Raw genomic sequence first — 16,507 nt, 5'->3', positions numbered from 1 at the left:
TAGTGATTTATGATTTGAAACAAAAATACAAACATCCACTGACACCAAAGCCCATGATAGCTGGATGCTTCAAAATAACAGATTTGAAACAAGAAGCATGGGGCAAAAGACATAGTGTTGAATAGTCTTAAAAGTAGTGTCAAAAAGAAAAACGTTGTCAGGAGGAGGAGTTTCAATTTTTGTTTATAGTAACAAATCTTCTGATGAAGCCAAACAAACTGTGAAGTAACAGCCACTTCCTCCATCTACCTTCACAGACCTCCAAAAGCCTAAAGAACAATTCTAGTGTAAGAAATAAATCCCACCCTCCTCCTTGAAGATGCAACAGTATTTTCAAATTACCTCAGAACAAGCTGTTCACAATAGTTTTACAACAGGGCAAATTGCTATTTAAATTAAATCTGAAATATTTTCGTAAGTAAATTAATTACTAGTGACTGAGAACTTCAGATATGACAATAAACTATTGACACTACTCTCTGTAATTTCTCGTTTTATTTTTCATGTTGATTCAGGGCTTTTATGTTTCTCAGATGAGTAGTTGTCATTCTTAATTACTTGGTTGCAATTCTAAGTGGAATATTTCAGTAAGCATCAAACAGAATTTATGATAGATATAGAGGGAGTAAAGCAAGAAATAGTCTCAAAGATCTCCTGTGCTTAGTCAGCTTCAATGTAAACTAGAACCTTCTATATGCTATCATCCTGCTTGGTTAATACCTTCAACTTTAAAGGCAAATAAAAAAATAGATATGTGCACATTTTCTGCCTGCTATGTAGAAGAAAACATTCCTTTCTGACCTTTGCAAATGATCTATTTACATCCTGAAGCATAAGATTTCATTATCCTTATCTTAGTAGGCATAAGAACCAGCGTTAGTAGCCATGAAATTATTCAGTGCTTTAAGAATTGCAGCTGCAGTATCTGACTCTCTAACCTCTTTAAGGCTGACTGCACACAGTATATGACATTTTCTTTTATTTCCTTTAATTTAGTTGACATTCATTTCATTTGTATGATGAAAGAAAAAAGCAAGATCTTAGTTGCAGTCTTTTCATGATCCTAAATATTTCACTCAAATAACTCTGAAAGCTTTTCAGTGTTTCATGTTACAGCAGTACTTTGTTATTTTGGGGAAAATCCTTCGGTATTAGTGAACCAAATTTTAAAATTCTTTATTACAGCATGATCAAGTAACACATACCTGACTTTTTTTTATAACTAAGTCAAATTTAATAAACCCACCTTCGTTCCTTGTTACTTTTATGTTGGTAATCAGAGCTTTCAGATTTTACATGTTTCCTCTGATTTGGGAATTATTCACATTTTAGATTTGGAAAATGACACCTAGAGATTGAGCATTTTAGCCAAGATCATGTCAGAGAAGGCAGTGACAAAGCAAGGGCAGTCTCAGGACTCAGATCCTACCCTGTTAACTTCCTGGAAAAATCCCTGTTCTTAAAGAGAAAAGCTGCTCATCAGTGTCACATCTTCCATAATGGAGAAATTTAACAATGTGCACAGTACACCTTGCCCTCATAACAGAGCACTGAAAGTACAAATCCAATTTAAATATTTCTCATCTGCTTGCTCATTACATGGTTGACACGGGGGAAAAGTAAATCTAAAATATGTATAATCTTTAGGAAGACTGTTACTGGATTTTTTTGCTAATAGCATTTTAGCTTAATAAAGAGGTAACTGCATCAGGCTGATTTTTCAGATCTCATCTGGAGCTCTGTATTTATTTGACATTTATCTTCCTTTTTAAAGTAAAGTAATCATAGCTCTAAGGCTACAATAATACAGAATATTTACCTCATGTTTAAACAAGCCTCTTTCAAAACATGTCTGACAGCAAATGGCAAGTGGCTTCCTCAAGAGCTGGTGAAGGGCAGGGGGGTTCAGAAAGAGAGAGCATGAAGTAATCATTGTACTGAAGAGGAATTCAAAATTATCATCCTCCAATACTACACCAAAGTGCCAACTTCCAGAATCAAGCCTTGGATGAGAGTGTGGAGAGGCCGAAAGGAGTTGGCTGTAAATTCATTACAAAATGTGAATTCCTGTTCTTTAATTTACATTTGGCTGTGTTTTGTCACGTATTTATAATTTCCAGTTTCAGGCAGAATCTATCAGAGGTCAAAGCAGAGAAAAATCTGATGCTCTAGAAATACTGACTACATCACATCCTGTGAAAAACACTTCCTTTTGGTCACATAAACCTACTTGTGGCTGTCAAGTATCTCTTGAACTCATTTCTGTTAATCCGGGCTGGATTCCCTGCAGTTTATGAGGTGCTGATACCGTTCCTGCTGTGTAACCAGATCACTCACTAAGAGGCTTTCTAGAGAATGAACAAAGAATCTACAGAGGATCTGAATCTGTTTACCAGAAATTAAAAGATTACAAGATTTTTTATTTCAATGGAATAACTGGATACTTTGGAAATGGGATGTCAGTGAACTTGTGGGTAGCTGCAACACTTGTCTGTTTTCCCTACTGCCTTTTCAAGAAACCAAGAATCTAGTTTTTCCCCTGCAGTTTCTTCTTTAATTATTATTAACTTGCAACCCCTGTAATCCTGTTTTCATTAAATCAATTTATTATTTGAACATTTGTTCATGAGAATTTACATAGCTAATTTTGTGACTCAGTAGTAATCACTGATTAACAAGAATTAAAGTGAACTTTCACATGTCGAGTCTGATCTTGTAAATCAGTGGGGCAAAAGACTTGGCATTAATCATATCAAAATAAATGTGGATAGTTGATTTCTTCTCCACTTGTAACAAATAAGGGAGACTTGGTTTAACATATAAATGGTGCTCAAAAGAATTGTCTTTCCTAGAAATAATCATTGAAGCTTGTTCTCCTAGTGAGTGCCCACAAATAGTTTGCAAATGCGGGATTGAACCTTTAAGAATTAAATAATCATATGATTAGTAAAATTTTGTTAAACGTTTTTATTACTGACTGTGAAACGTGTTTGTCTAGCACGTTGGTGGTTTGGCGGTTGATTTTGGGGTGTTTTTTTCACCCAAAATACCTGCTCAGTCTTCTTTTCTGGTTTTATTTCAGCTGGACAGCTCAGCCAGTCAGCACATTACTCTCTGCAGTTGCCCTACAACGTGCTGGGCTTGGGACGTAGTGCCAACTTCCTCGACCATTTGTATGTTGGCATTCCTCGTCCCTTAGGAGAAAAGGTGAGTTGAGGTTTAAGATTGTCAAGCTAATGTTTATGGTGTTACCTTTCCTAAAAGAGTTTTGATGGAAATACTGCTAGGGACACTCTTTATTTTAAGTCTCTGAAGTAAGAATATCCAAGAAGTTTTAATACAGAAAAGTTTGCCTCAGAGAACAATGTATGCCTGGAGTTTGGGAGTACGTAAGCTCTGAGGCCAATGCTAAGACCAAAGGATGAAGCTGTCTCTTAAGTGTTAGCACAGGTATGTAGTTTGTAGGGCAAATGGGTATTAGATCTGACAGTCCAATTATTATGGACTGTAGTTGCTGTAAGGCTTTCCTGGGGTTGGACTGGCCAGCCTGGAACTCACGTAATCCTTTCTGCCTCAGTGATAAAACCATGATCAGTGTGATGGGAGGTGGAGATTACTGTGATTCTCTAATCTTCAGATGAAACATAAAAGTGGGGTTCTCACCATTTCCAGTCTTTAAAGATCTGATGGTACTACTTTAAAAAGTAAGGTACTCAAATTGACCAAATTCTGATTTGGATAATTGCTTTGCCTGCCTCCTTTATATAGTTGATTCTTTTCTTCTTTCCTTATTATGTTGTTGCTTTGTACTTCTTAAGCAGATGCCGTGTTTCATGTCAGAAATAGTTATTTGCTTTTTACTCTTTTAAGGTTTTTTTTTAAGCACTTTGGAGCTTTCAGAATAAAAGTTTAAACAAAAGTAAGGGATTAATCTGTTATATTTAAAATTCTTTTAAAAAATGAGGGGTTGTTTCTCCTATTATATATTTCAACAGAGAATTTCTTTCCTTTTAAGTATGTTGTTTACTTAGGAATTGACAGAGCCTTTGTTTTTCTTTCAGTCCATAAGAAAACAGGAATGGACAGCTATCATACCAAACTCCCAGCTTATAGTCATTCCCTATCCTCATAATGTTCCTCGAAGGTAACTCCATCATTTCAATTTGCACTTCACAAAATTACATTAATACACAGTTTTAATTAGGCATTACATGTCGGCTTAAAAATAGTTACTTGTATAAAATAAAATTGGAGAACAAGGGCAGGGGGCCAGTTCTGAGATGCAGCTGCCTCTGTCCCTGAGCAGAATCCATCTCAGGTATTTACACAGACTCTCACATGGTGCCCGGAAACAAAATCTATTACAGCTCATACAAACAAGCAAAATGTTTTACCAGCTCAACACCTGTAAATATTTGCTAGCTGTACCAACATTCTTACTGACAAATTACAAAAAAGCATGGTAATGGTTGAATTAAGCATTTTTGTTGCACCAAATATGCAAGTTCTGTGTGGTTCCATAGAAGAGCTTTGGTTCAGCCCTTTGGATGCAGTAGCTGTTGCTGCAGGTGTGAATGTTCTTCTTCAGGTAAAGGTGAATGACTTGGTTACAAGAGAGCTTGAACACAGAATTCACTTTGCAAATGAAATGTTTATCTCAGAAAGAGAGCGTGATTCTCTCCCTGCTATTAGAGAAAACATTAGCCAGATATTCCAGCTGCTTTTTGCCGCTTGATCTGCCAGTGAGGTCAGTTGTATTTATCATGCAGAAATGATTCTGACATCAGTTTCAGCAGTTAATTTTACTATAGGACAAATAACAGTTAAGAAGTGATGTGCTGCTTGAGTTGCTAATTAACAACCACAGAAATAACATCTGCCAGATGAAAATTTAGTTATAGTCTGGAGGTATTTTAAGGTATGAGTTGCACAAAAAAATTTCCGTCATCCTTAAACTTTCTTATAAAGGGAGTTTATGGACACTGGAGAATAGCAGAGGATAGAATCCCCAGAAGAAATCAGATTTCATAATAAAAACTTCTTAATTTTTTTTTAACATAGGTATGTTATTTCCTGAGAGGCCTCAGTGCTGCCTTAACACAGAGCCTGCTGCTGACAGCTGTCCCTTGACAGGAAGCTGTAGTACAAAAAGAGTGTTCACTGGGCCTCAGGGCCCCACACTGTTTGAGGGATGTCTTCCAGAAGCCCTTACAATATTTAATTTCATTGCTCTCCAGCATTCTGCTGCCATAATCCACTGGTTATATTGCCTAGAACTGCAGTTGTCCCTGGGTAAACGTCAGACTGAGAGAACTGGCCCCATGAGCCTGTCCAAGAGCAGCTTGTCATGTGGAGGAAGCATCTTACTGGCTTATTTCCCCCTGCTTCTCCATATTCCCAAGCCCCAGGCATTTTTGTGGAAGTTTTTCTTATGCATTTTACTTTGTCCCAGGCAGGGGCGGGAGATAAATCTCCTAATGAGAAAAAACTCATTCCCTGAGGATATCCATGGCATTCGTGAAAAGTTAAACAGAAACTGCATTTAGACATGGTATTACTTGAAAATAATTATATTAAGCCATATATTTCCAAGTAAACATCATTAAGCTTCAGTCTCTAGAAGTAGAGTTGCTCGTTTCTGTAGACCAAGTTGTCACCTGTCTTACCCCAACAGGTTCTTTTCATCTTTGTAAGTTAAATCTGTTTTCTGCTTCTTAATGAAGGGAATTAATGTTTCCTTGGGTTTTTTCTTTTTGTGTAGCTGGAGTGCCAAGCTGTATTTGACCCCAAGTAACATTGTACTGCTCACAGCTATAGCCTTAATTGGTGTCTGCGTTTTCATCCTGGCAATAATTGGCATATTACACTGGCAAGAAAAGGTAAGCTTAATTAACTAGAATATTTTCTGTATTATTTAATACTTCCTCATATTTTACAGCCCTGTACATTGGAGATTCTTTGACTATTTTTCTACAGTATAATTTCTGACACAGATTGAATTCATTCCCAAAAGGTGTTTATTAATTTAGTATTCACTGCAAATTTAAAAATTGACATTGTTTTTATTTAAGCTCTAAGTCACTTAAAAAGGGAAATGAAGAGCAACATGGGCAAGCTTTTGCCAGCTTAAATGAGATGTCTTTGTTTCATATCTAAGCTTTCCATTTTGAAGTTTTAAGGAGAACTGTTTTGGAAAATGGAACATAAACTCAGTTTACTTATCTTGAGTTCTGCTGTTAATCTAAAAATAAGGAAAATGTCTTTTTTTCTGTATCTGTATCTGCTGATTGCACTGACATTAGCATTCAGGAATGCATAGGGAGTCAATCATGTGCATGTTGGTTCTTTGCTCTGTGGGTCTGAATTATACATGCAGTGTATAGAAATCCATTGATTTGAAGAAGCATTTTGAAAGAGGCCTTTCATGTCACAAAAGAAATGCGTTCCCATTTTTCTCAACTATGCTCAGTTCACAATCATATCCAACTGGCAGGATTGCCAATAAATGCTACTACATACCCAAACCATAATCTTAGCTGTCAAATAAAATTACTGCCCATTTTGACATGGTAGAACTGTTTGTTATTTTGTGCTTGTGGAAATAAAATGACCTTGTTAAACATTCAGGCAGGCTTTGCGCATGCTTCATATTTAAATGGTATTTGTCTGTCAATCTTCACTCTTCAAAACTTTAAGTACAGTCTCCAAATAATAATAAAGCTGGGAATGAAACACACAAAGCAAAGAAATATGAAATTTATGATGACTGTCATTAGCCTATCCTACTGTACCAAGAAAGCACTGTGAACTGGGAGTTGGGCTGGGCACTGGCTGGGTTTAATTCTGTCTCCAGCGTATCTTAAGCAACAGGAGTAGCAGAAAAGGTACTTGGACTTTGAGTTGGGGAAGGGTTGACTATGTATAATTCCATCTGGAGAAATGGAGATTTAATGGCACCATTTAAAACAGTTTTTCATCCAGTAATTCAAGCATTGCGATGTAAAGAAGGACTCAGCCCAGAGTACTTCTGGAGCAATTTTAAGCCCCATGACATGTATGTGTATTGGTTATATTATAAACTCATTTCCAACTCTGCAGTCTTGCTCAAAATAGGGTCAATATTTGGATAAATTGTATGTATTTTCAGACCACTGTATAAACATGTGTTAATTCCTATACTTTTCCTATTGATTTTTACCTTCCCACTTTTTAGAAGAAACGGTTGAGGTACTGAATACATAAGAGTGTTCACTAGGGCTGTATTGTGCATCACTGACATTGTTAAACTCCAAAGTTCCTTGTTTCTAAGCTTGTTCTTAGCTTACTATCTCTTAGTAATCCTCTCATAAAAATACCATCCCAGCTAAATGCCATTTTCCCATGGAGATCTCTGGAGTACCTGTAGCAAAGAAAGGAAGGGGATATGTACTGGCACTTAGAATTTTTCTATCCCCCCGAGGATGTGTGTCTGTGAGCTGCAGTGTTTTATTCAGCAGCTAAAATAAACCCTGTACTTTGACTCCTGCAGATTGGTAGTAATAGGAGCCCTTTGTCTGCAATAGTTCTCACACACTCGTCTGCCAGCCAAGTATTATAGTACTGAAATAACTGTAGGGTTTAGGGTAGGTGTTGCTGTCATGCCTTAGAAATTTTGGATCCATTTAAAAGGAAAAAAAGAGCTTTGAAATCTCAGTTACTAGTTTTTAGTTTGGATACATCAAATGAAAGAGTAATTGAGGAAGAATTGAGACCATTATTCATGTTACCACAAATACAGTCTGTTCTGTTCGCTAAGGACCTCCATCTTCCTGTATTTCCATTCTTTATAATGTGCTTTGGGGTCTTGAGGCTGGTCATGTGAACACTGCACAGTGATGGTACTGCTGCCAGAGAAGGTTTTTGATGGATCCATCAGAGTATCAGTTACTGTCAAATTTGAAGCAATAATTTTTTCAGGAAGCATACAAGAAATGGAGTGAAAAATGTTTTCTAAGTGGGACTGTGAAATTCTGTGGAATGTGACAAGCATTTCAATGGAGGAAAGAGTGTGCCACTCCCTCCTTCCCACCCCTTTTTTGACATTCAAACTTCTATTAACATTGATAAAATCCCTGCCAAAAAAACGCCAGACTGATACATCTTAAACCTCACTGACAGCTCTGGTGCTGCTACAAAATGTAGTAAAATCCATAGTTAATCCAATGGAGTTGCTATCACACATAAACATTGTGTAATGAGGAAATATTTGGCCTTGAACCAAAGCAGATGACAAACTTCCATGGCAGGAGACGTACACCAATTTCTACAATTGTGGTGTATATTTTTCAACTGAGATACAAATCTGAGTGCCCACACAACAGCACACTGGAGAGGCTTTTCTTTGTTTTACTCATCAAAAAAAGATGGGACTAAGCAGCTAAAAAGCATTTCAATCTGTTTTGCTAAATTCTCTCATGCTGGGATTTACACATAGTGTCTGTCATGACAAAAACACTGTTTTCTAGAGAAGTTCACACCGTGTGTTCACAAATCCTTAGAGAAGTGCTTTCATCCTCTGTTACTTCTTTAGCACACTAGAGGAGACTTGTGGGAGGAGAGGACGTTTTTACACATTACATGGATTATAGGTACAATTTAAATATAGTTATTTTTTCCAAGCACCATCTAAACTACTCTTTCAGTAGGGCAATGTGTGTGGGAAATGCACCCTACTTCACATTTTCATAATACAAACAAAAAACACGGAACATTTTTAGCCTACCTGGTGCTGTTAATTGTTGGTTGAACTGCCAACCTGGTCTAAATCTGTATTTAACAGAATGTTTTTTTAAATGAGATTCTTCTGAAGAGTAACGTAAATGACATTTACAGTTAATCCAGAATAGTTTCATCTCATATTTATAATGCAAAGTAAGTGCATACTAGGAAACAGTTTTGAGGTTTGACTTATTCCTTTTAAAAAAGCATTATTAGAAATAACAGAAAATAACAGGTCATAAATACTACAACAGCAGAGCATTAACAGCAGAAGTCAATTTTGCATAGATTATTGCTATTTCAAGCTGACATCATTTAAAAGTTAATTATTGGGGGTTTTACTAAGCTTTTTTGCCTTTTGTCAAATGAACGACTTGGAAAAAATCAAGCATTCTCTGACATTTGACAACTCATTTCTGTAAGAGTATTGCTCTAGATTCCACAAAGTGTTTTTTTTATTAATATTTTTCAGAAAGCAGATGACAGAGAGAAGCGACAGGAGGCTCATCGGTTCCATTTTGATGCTATGTGACATACCTTAATATTTATGAAGGAGCTGCTACTCATTTGCTTAATTGAAATACTGAATTCTGGTTTTTAAAATTATTACCATGAAAATACTGTTGGTGTGTTATTTGTAAATGTTGCATTATTTGGTATTTATTTGGAAAGTATTAAAATTAGACCTGAATGTCTCACAAGGCCTTTCAGTTAACAGCCTGTATATAATAGCATTTGGCCTATATTTAACAGAACTGTACATTTCTTTTTCTTAGTAAAGGGATCAAGTTGCATGAACCATTGTTTATGTATCAATTCTTTAGTAATATTTGATAGAAAGAAAGCTGTGTAAATCAAGTGTTGCCATTTCAGCAAGCAGAATACCTTGTACCACTTGAATTGGTCTTGTCATGTTGTATAATGCATTTATTCATTCCTGCAAAATAACCTGATTTCTGAAAATTAAACTTGAGCAATTTCTCAGATGACTTGTTAATTCTTTTGATTGTATTAAATGGTGCTTAATCTAAAGCATTCTGTATTTTTCTTTGTTTAAATCCATCTGTGCAATAGTTAAAGAACTTAGGAATTAGAGAACCAAAAGAAACCTGCAATGTAATGCTGGTTCAGTCATCATGGGATAGATGCAGTATTTATGTGTGCTAGTTCTGGAGAGGAGACAACACATTAAAAAATTAAAATCATAAAAATTTATCAGGATTACATAAACTGCTTTTATAATTAAAGTATAACCATATTTATTTTAGAATGGTCCAAAGTCATTATGAAAGTAACTTATATATATATATATGAGAAAGATACGGGATTATTTGTTTGGTTTTGTTTTTCAACAACTTGAAACATTTTTGAGTAGAAAGAGAATGAGGATTGACGCCCTAAAATTTATTGCTAAGTGATGAGATATACAAAGATAAAATAAGACTGTAGTAGGAACTCAGAATAAGCAATGCCCATTATCTATGGACACTACTATGCCCAAATTTCATAATAATTACATAAGATGAGTAGCTTAATTTTAAGTATTTAAAATGGTGATGAGGTTGCACTTGCCCAGCGTACTTGGGATCCTCAAAGAGTCTCTTAAGAATAATCATGCTTCTATTTTACATGAGTTTACAGTCTCCTAAGTTTTACTAGACATTTCCAATATGTACTGCTCAGATGCCAACACAGGAGACTTTCATATCACATGACTGGTATTATTCAGGACAGAATATTTACTTAATGTACACCTTTAATATTTCTCAAAGTGGCATGAAAGAGTATGATTTTTTTTTAGAGAAATACTTAATGCTATTGGACTTTTTAAACCACATTGATAGAATTGGCTCCCACCAGCAAAAGAAAGAACAGATTTCATTATTAAAAAGACACACAATTCAATAGATTTTCCTGTTTTTTCAGATGGTTGGAGAATAATGCTAAATGCATAATGCCACTGTGGCAGCAAAGTTGTCTGTAGCCCTCTATCACAATATAATACACACAGATTAGCTTCCTTATGTTTTTTGAAAAAGCAATTAGGAATAAAATAACCTCATGCTGACATTTAAGCTGTTGTCAAGTTTACAAAACATTGAACTCATATCTTTTGCTCTGAGGTATTTTGCATGCTCAGTAGTGCATCATTGCATCACTATATACAATACATTAGTGGTGCTTTAATAGCTGTCTTATAATAAAGTTTTCCACAGGTTCTGACTACTCCTAGCTTGGCTCACACAGTATATGCATATGATTTTGAATTAAGGCATTAAATATTGTTAAACCTCTTGTCAAAGGTTTCATGTCGTAATTTGGTTTTCTGCTCTATAAGCATAAAAATATGTTTGGGTGAGGTTATTACCCTTCCACCAGTAAGTTTAAGAAAGTAACATCTATTAGAAAGTGCCATTCCAGGTGATCATTACAGTAACTGAGAACTGAGAAATAGTTCTAACTACATACATTTTCAAAATGCATCCACTGTAACACAGCCCTGGTGAGAAATGCTATTGGAAGGCTTCCTCAGTGTGAAATTTCACCTATATAAAAATACTGTTGACAGGCCAACTGACAGATGGCTGTCGAAATACCATCTTTCTTTGTTCTCATTTTCCATGAGAAGCTTTAAGATTGAATCTTCCTACCAGATTTATCATTAATGCACTATAATCCCCCAACAAAAGAACCAACTTTTCTGCTGCAGATTAACAGGCATATTCTGTGTAGTATGATACTCCTCCTATGCTGAGGCCATCTTCCTTAACAGACAGCTATATTAGAAACATTTGCTGCAGTTCATTGAAAAGTGATCACTGTAAATGCACCGAGTCAATTCAGGACTTCTGTAGAGTCACAGAATGGCTTGGGTTGGAAGGGACCTTAAAAACCACCCAGTTCCATCTCCCCTGCCATGAGCAGGGACACCTTCCACTAGACCAGGTTGTTCAGAGCAATCCAACCTGGCCTTGGACACTTCCAGGGATGGGGCAATTATAACTTCTCTAGGCAACCTGTTCCAGGGCCTCACCACCTTCGCAGGGAAGAATTTGTTCCTAATATCCCATCTAAACCTACTCTCTGTCAGTTTGAAGCCATTCCCCCTTGTCCTGTCACTCCATGACCTTGTAAAAGAGCCTTTCTTGTGGGCTCCCTTCAGGCACTGTAAGGCCACAATTAGGTCACCCCAAAGCCTTCTCTTCAGGCTGAAGAATTCCAATTCTCTCCACCTTTCCTCCCAGCAGAGCTGCTCCATCCCTCTGATGAACTCGATGGCCTCCCCTGGACTTGCTCCAACAGCTCCATGTCCTTGCTGTGCTGGGACCCCAGAGCTGGAGGCAGCTCTGCAGGTGGGGTCTCACCTGAGGGGGCAGAGGGGCAGAATTTCCCCCTCCCCTGCTGCCCTCACTGTGGGATCAGCCCAGGACATGGGGGCTTTCTGGGCTGGGTCATGTCCAGCCTCTCACCCACCAGCACCCCCACATCCTTCTCCCCAGGGCTGCTCTCGACTTGTTCATCCCCCCAGCCTGGATTAATACCAATATTTGATATTGATGCTGTATAGATACCAATATATTATAATTCATATTTACAACTTCTTTCAAAGAAGTGACACCTAAATAGAAAAGGAGGAGTCAATCCATAAGTTTCTACTATATTATAATCAATATTGTTAAAGCATTAACTGTGTCAGTTTTGAAGGTATTAATAACCAAAAGAATCATTTTTAAAAATTCAGAAAATAAAATTATGCTTTAAATAATCTCATACTTTGTAAATAAGTAGTAGGGATGGGCAAATGTTTTCATCAAAGAAGTATGTTAAGAAATCAAGAGCAATAGAGATCTTGAATCTGACACATTGCTATGCTGCTTTAGTAACTCCCTGTTATCCATTCTGGGTTTTTTTTCCATTTTGGTGACAGGAACTATTTGCTGAGGCACTGTAATATCAGACTCACTGTCACTTTGAAAATAATCAGCCACACAGCATTATTTTTATAATTAATTCCTGACTTCAGTGAAAAATGTGATCTCATCTATGATACAATCCATAACAATTATAATCTTATTTTGAAATTAATGAATTTTCCGATTCAAGCCAACCAAGTTTGGGTATATGTTTGGGTATATACCAACAGTCAGATCTGATTACACTGCCTAGCAGAGAACTGCCCAGTAAGCTTTCTGAGGACTATCAGTATTCTTCATGTCTATTCCAAAGTTTGCAGTGTTTGTAACTCAGTAGTAAGCAACAGAGCCAACTGTACATATTTATGTATCATTACATATTATGTTACCACACCAAGAGCCACTTGCACCTTCTATAATTTTCTAAGTAGAAATTGTATACAAATAAGATTTATCAACTGCACCTAAATCCTACTAACAAAACTAAGTACCAGAACAGTTCAAACATAACTCCTAACTTTCTTTCATAATTATTCACTGTTGCAACCTTTTTAAAAAACCATAGCTGCTGGTCTAAGGCTATTTGTGATGTATGATCTGCTACTCAAGAGCAAAAAATACATTAGGTAATATTAAAATTAAAACTTCTCACCAAACAGCAGAACTGTCGGGAGGAGGCAAACCCAGTTCTAACAATAGAAATGTAAGGCTTTAATTGCAGCAGAGCACCTGTTGTACCTGACTCCTTGTGAACTGCTCCTGCAGGTGTTTACCTACATGGAAATGAGCAGTCCCATTGCCTTCCCTCAACTACTCCCATTCAAAGATAATCATGATGACTCGGTAGAGCATCAGAACAATACACAGCTGGCTGTTCAAAAGCTGTGTTCAACCTTTCATAACTCCCAAACCCAAGTTTACTACCAGCCTGACCCCATGACACAGCATTTTCCTCTCTGGAAACCTGCACTCTGCAGGCTCAGAAAATGGGAACTGAAAGCTTCTTCAGACCTGTCACTAGTTCACTATGAAGTGCTTTAAAGCAGCACCTATAGCAAGAAGTCCAGGAAGACAAAGCAACAGGGATGTCCCCAGGAGAAATGTCTCTGAAAGCAACAGTAAATGATGGCAGAATATGCCCCAAATCTACAAATTGATGCTACTACCTGCATCTCCCACTCTGACAGCTTGACACAGCCCTGGGAAAAGAATGGGATGGAAAAGCTGCTCACTTCCCCCAGTGTGTAATAGCTCTGTTCAGCCTTCTAATGGACAAACTAGAAGTTCAGCTCTTCAGTTAAATTGACTGTAGCAGATTGGGTCTTTGCAATTACTACCAAAACTTGTACTGAGCACAAAGTATTGTAAGGATTTTCTCCTGTTCCTTTGGTGTGAGACGATTGACCACAAATAGTCCTCCTGAATGCAAATTCAGCCTGAAATCTGAGAAGCAGGCCAGTTCTCTCATTTCTCATATCATCACAAGTAATAAAAATATCCAAGTCAAATTTTGCCATCAGCTATACTGTGTGTTCCAAAAAATAAAAAAAAGGCAAGCAACCCCCTGTTTCCTAACAATCTGCACAACAGCAGTCAGATTTTAATTATGTACTTGCAGAGAGGATAAAAAATTGTGGATGATGCACAGATACAGTAGTCTGATATTTTCTTGAGTCACTACAGTAAACATTTTTGTTAGTAAAGAAAATAATGCAAATTAGATACACCTAATGAAGACTTCTCTTTGTATAGGAGTTTTCACGACAGAACTTAACATTTCATCACACCACTATAAATACATGGTTAAGAGGTGAACACAGAGAAATCGCTTTATCCACTGCTGGAATGCAGCGGGTATTCAACATTTAATGGAAAAACTCCAATTTGAGGAGGACCGTACCATCTCTATTTGAAATTGAAAGGACAATTCAAGCAAGTAGAATAATATAATTATGTAACTTGGGATTTTGCCAGACCATCAAGCTTAATACTTCATGAAGCTTCTTAGAACACTGAAATGGATCTTTAATAACCAGAAAAGCTCAGGATCTTTACTGTAAGGTCTCGCCGGGGGTCCGGTGTGATGCTGGGCAGGGGCGCTCGCAGGCAGGAGTTGTTCCTCCCGCACCGCGTTCCTCCAGCTGCTCCTCGCTCTCTCCTCGATTAACTCGCCCTAACTGACAATCACACTGACTTGAAGAGCCTGAAATATTTAACAGATAAGCTGAAGCAAGAGAATGACCTTTTCTAACAGGATATGCTGACCTTTGAGCGTTGTAGAAAGCATTTAACATTCAAACACATAGCACCAAACCACAAGGAAACCAGAGCTTCACCTCAAACAATCATGTTCGACACTGTAGTGAGCTGCCCTACTCCTTAAGCAGACGCGATCGCTAGTTGCAATTATGCACATGATTTACAGTTTGCAAAATATGTTGGGTCTATCGAGTTGTTTCCAAATCGCTTCCACACGGTGCTTGCGCGCGTGGGGCACCTGCAGGTTCAGATCTGTATCACTGTGCAGGACCGCGATAGGGAAAAGGGAAGACCTGACTTTGGACTTCCTCCGTGCTGGGAGCGCGGCCGGAGCAGCTCCCGGGCTCGGGACACCCGCACGGCAGCTCCTGCAGGGGCCGGGCCGGGCCGAGAGCTCCCGCACCGCTCCTGCCCCCCGAGCAAACCTTTAACACGCTCCGTGCACATCCCCTCGCTTCAATACTTCTGAGCTTGAGCGAAAGCTCTCAGCTTTGCCTAATCGGCAATTCTAGGGAGGAGACATCCTGTAGGAAATACACAGCGATACTTCAACCCGTGCTGCCTATGGGAGATTTGAAAACATCTCTAAGGGACTAACATGCGTTGCTATAATTTTACACGTTGCCGATGGGCACTACAGCCTTTCGCGGCCATGCTCTCGGCTCTCGCCCTCACACTCCTCCATCGCCAGCTCGGGGAGCCCCCGTGGCGGGATCTGCGGCCCGAGACTTCTCCCTCCCTGCCCGGCGCCCGGGGGTTCCAGTCATCCCTTCCCTCGACACCGCCACCTGCCTCCACCCCGGGCCCTCTTCTTAAGTAACATGTCCCTTCACAAGCTAACCCGATGTGATGGATAACCAGAGGGACGGCAGCCAGGGCAGGCAGCAGGCTAAGTGCGCCTTTTTATTAACTTCTTGTAAAGTAATAGCTCCATTTTAGCTGTCACTCCTGTCAAACAACAGCCGCACAACAGCGTGTGATGGGCTCTTCCCGGAGCCCGAGCCGCAGGCAGCGCACAGCACACTGCGGCCAGGCAGGCACCGGGCACGCCGCACTGCCGGGGCCGTGCGGGCTCCCTGCCACGAGCGAGGGGGCGAGGGGAGGGACGGAAAACGAGGGGAAGAACCGGGTCCCTTTTACCCCACCGGGACCCCACTCAGATCCCAAACAAAGGCCGGCAGCCGGGATTCAGGCTCGCCCGAGCCACCGTGTCCTGGAGAGGGGCCGCACGGCTCGCCCCCTCCGCCCTGCCGGTTCTGCGGGCGGCCAGCACCGCAAAAACGGGAAAATCCCGGCGGACGGCGGGCAGGAGGGGCCTGGGGCGTGAGGCTCGGCGGGGAACCGGGGCGGGGGGACCGAGGTGGGGCCAGCCCCGGCTCCCCGTGGGGACGGGGCGAGCACGGGTCCTGCCCCAGCGCCCCGTCCGCTGCCGCCCCCACCTCGGTGCCCGGCCGAGCGGGAGGAGCCCCGCGGCCCCGGCGGCTGCGGCTGCTTGCGGGGCTCCGCGGGGGGCGGGCACATGCGTACAAGCGGCTCATCCAGGCAAACACCCCTCACATCTTAAATGAGCTTCATTT

At 39.5% G+C, this 16,507-nt stretch overlaps 1 protein-coding gene across 1 annotated transcript in view; it reads left to right on the top strand.

Moving 5' to 3' along the window:
* The window catches only part of ITFG1 (integrin alpha FG-GAP repeat containing 1), a 72,250-nt gene extending 62,509 nt beyond the window's left edge, over window positions 1-9,741 (top strand). The window contains exons 15-18 of the mRNA XM_064671131.1: window positions 3,083-3,207; window positions 4,062-4,144; window positions 5,762-5,879; window positions 9,230-9,741. Coding sequence (XP_064527201.1) covers window positions 3,083-3,207; window positions 4,062-4,144; window positions 5,762-5,879; window positions 9,230-9,289 — 386 coding nt within the window. The 3' untranslated portion in view covers window positions 9,290-9,741. The remainder of the gene's footprint in view (window positions 1-3,082; window positions 3,208-4,061; window positions 4,145-5,761; window positions 5,880-9,229) is intronic.
* Window positions 9,742-16,507: the final 6,766 nt, after the last annotated feature.

The sequence above is a fragment of the Pseudopipra pipra genome, chromosome 14 (genome assembly GCF_036250125.1).
Source record: "Pseudopipra pipra isolate bDixPip1 chromosome 14, bDixPip1.hap1, whole genome shotgun sequence".
Lineage (NCBI taxonomy): Eukaryota > Metazoa > Chordata > Aves > Passeriformes > Pipridae > Pseudopipra > Pseudopipra pipra.
This window is presented reverse-complemented; position numbering and strand designations above follow the sequence as displayed.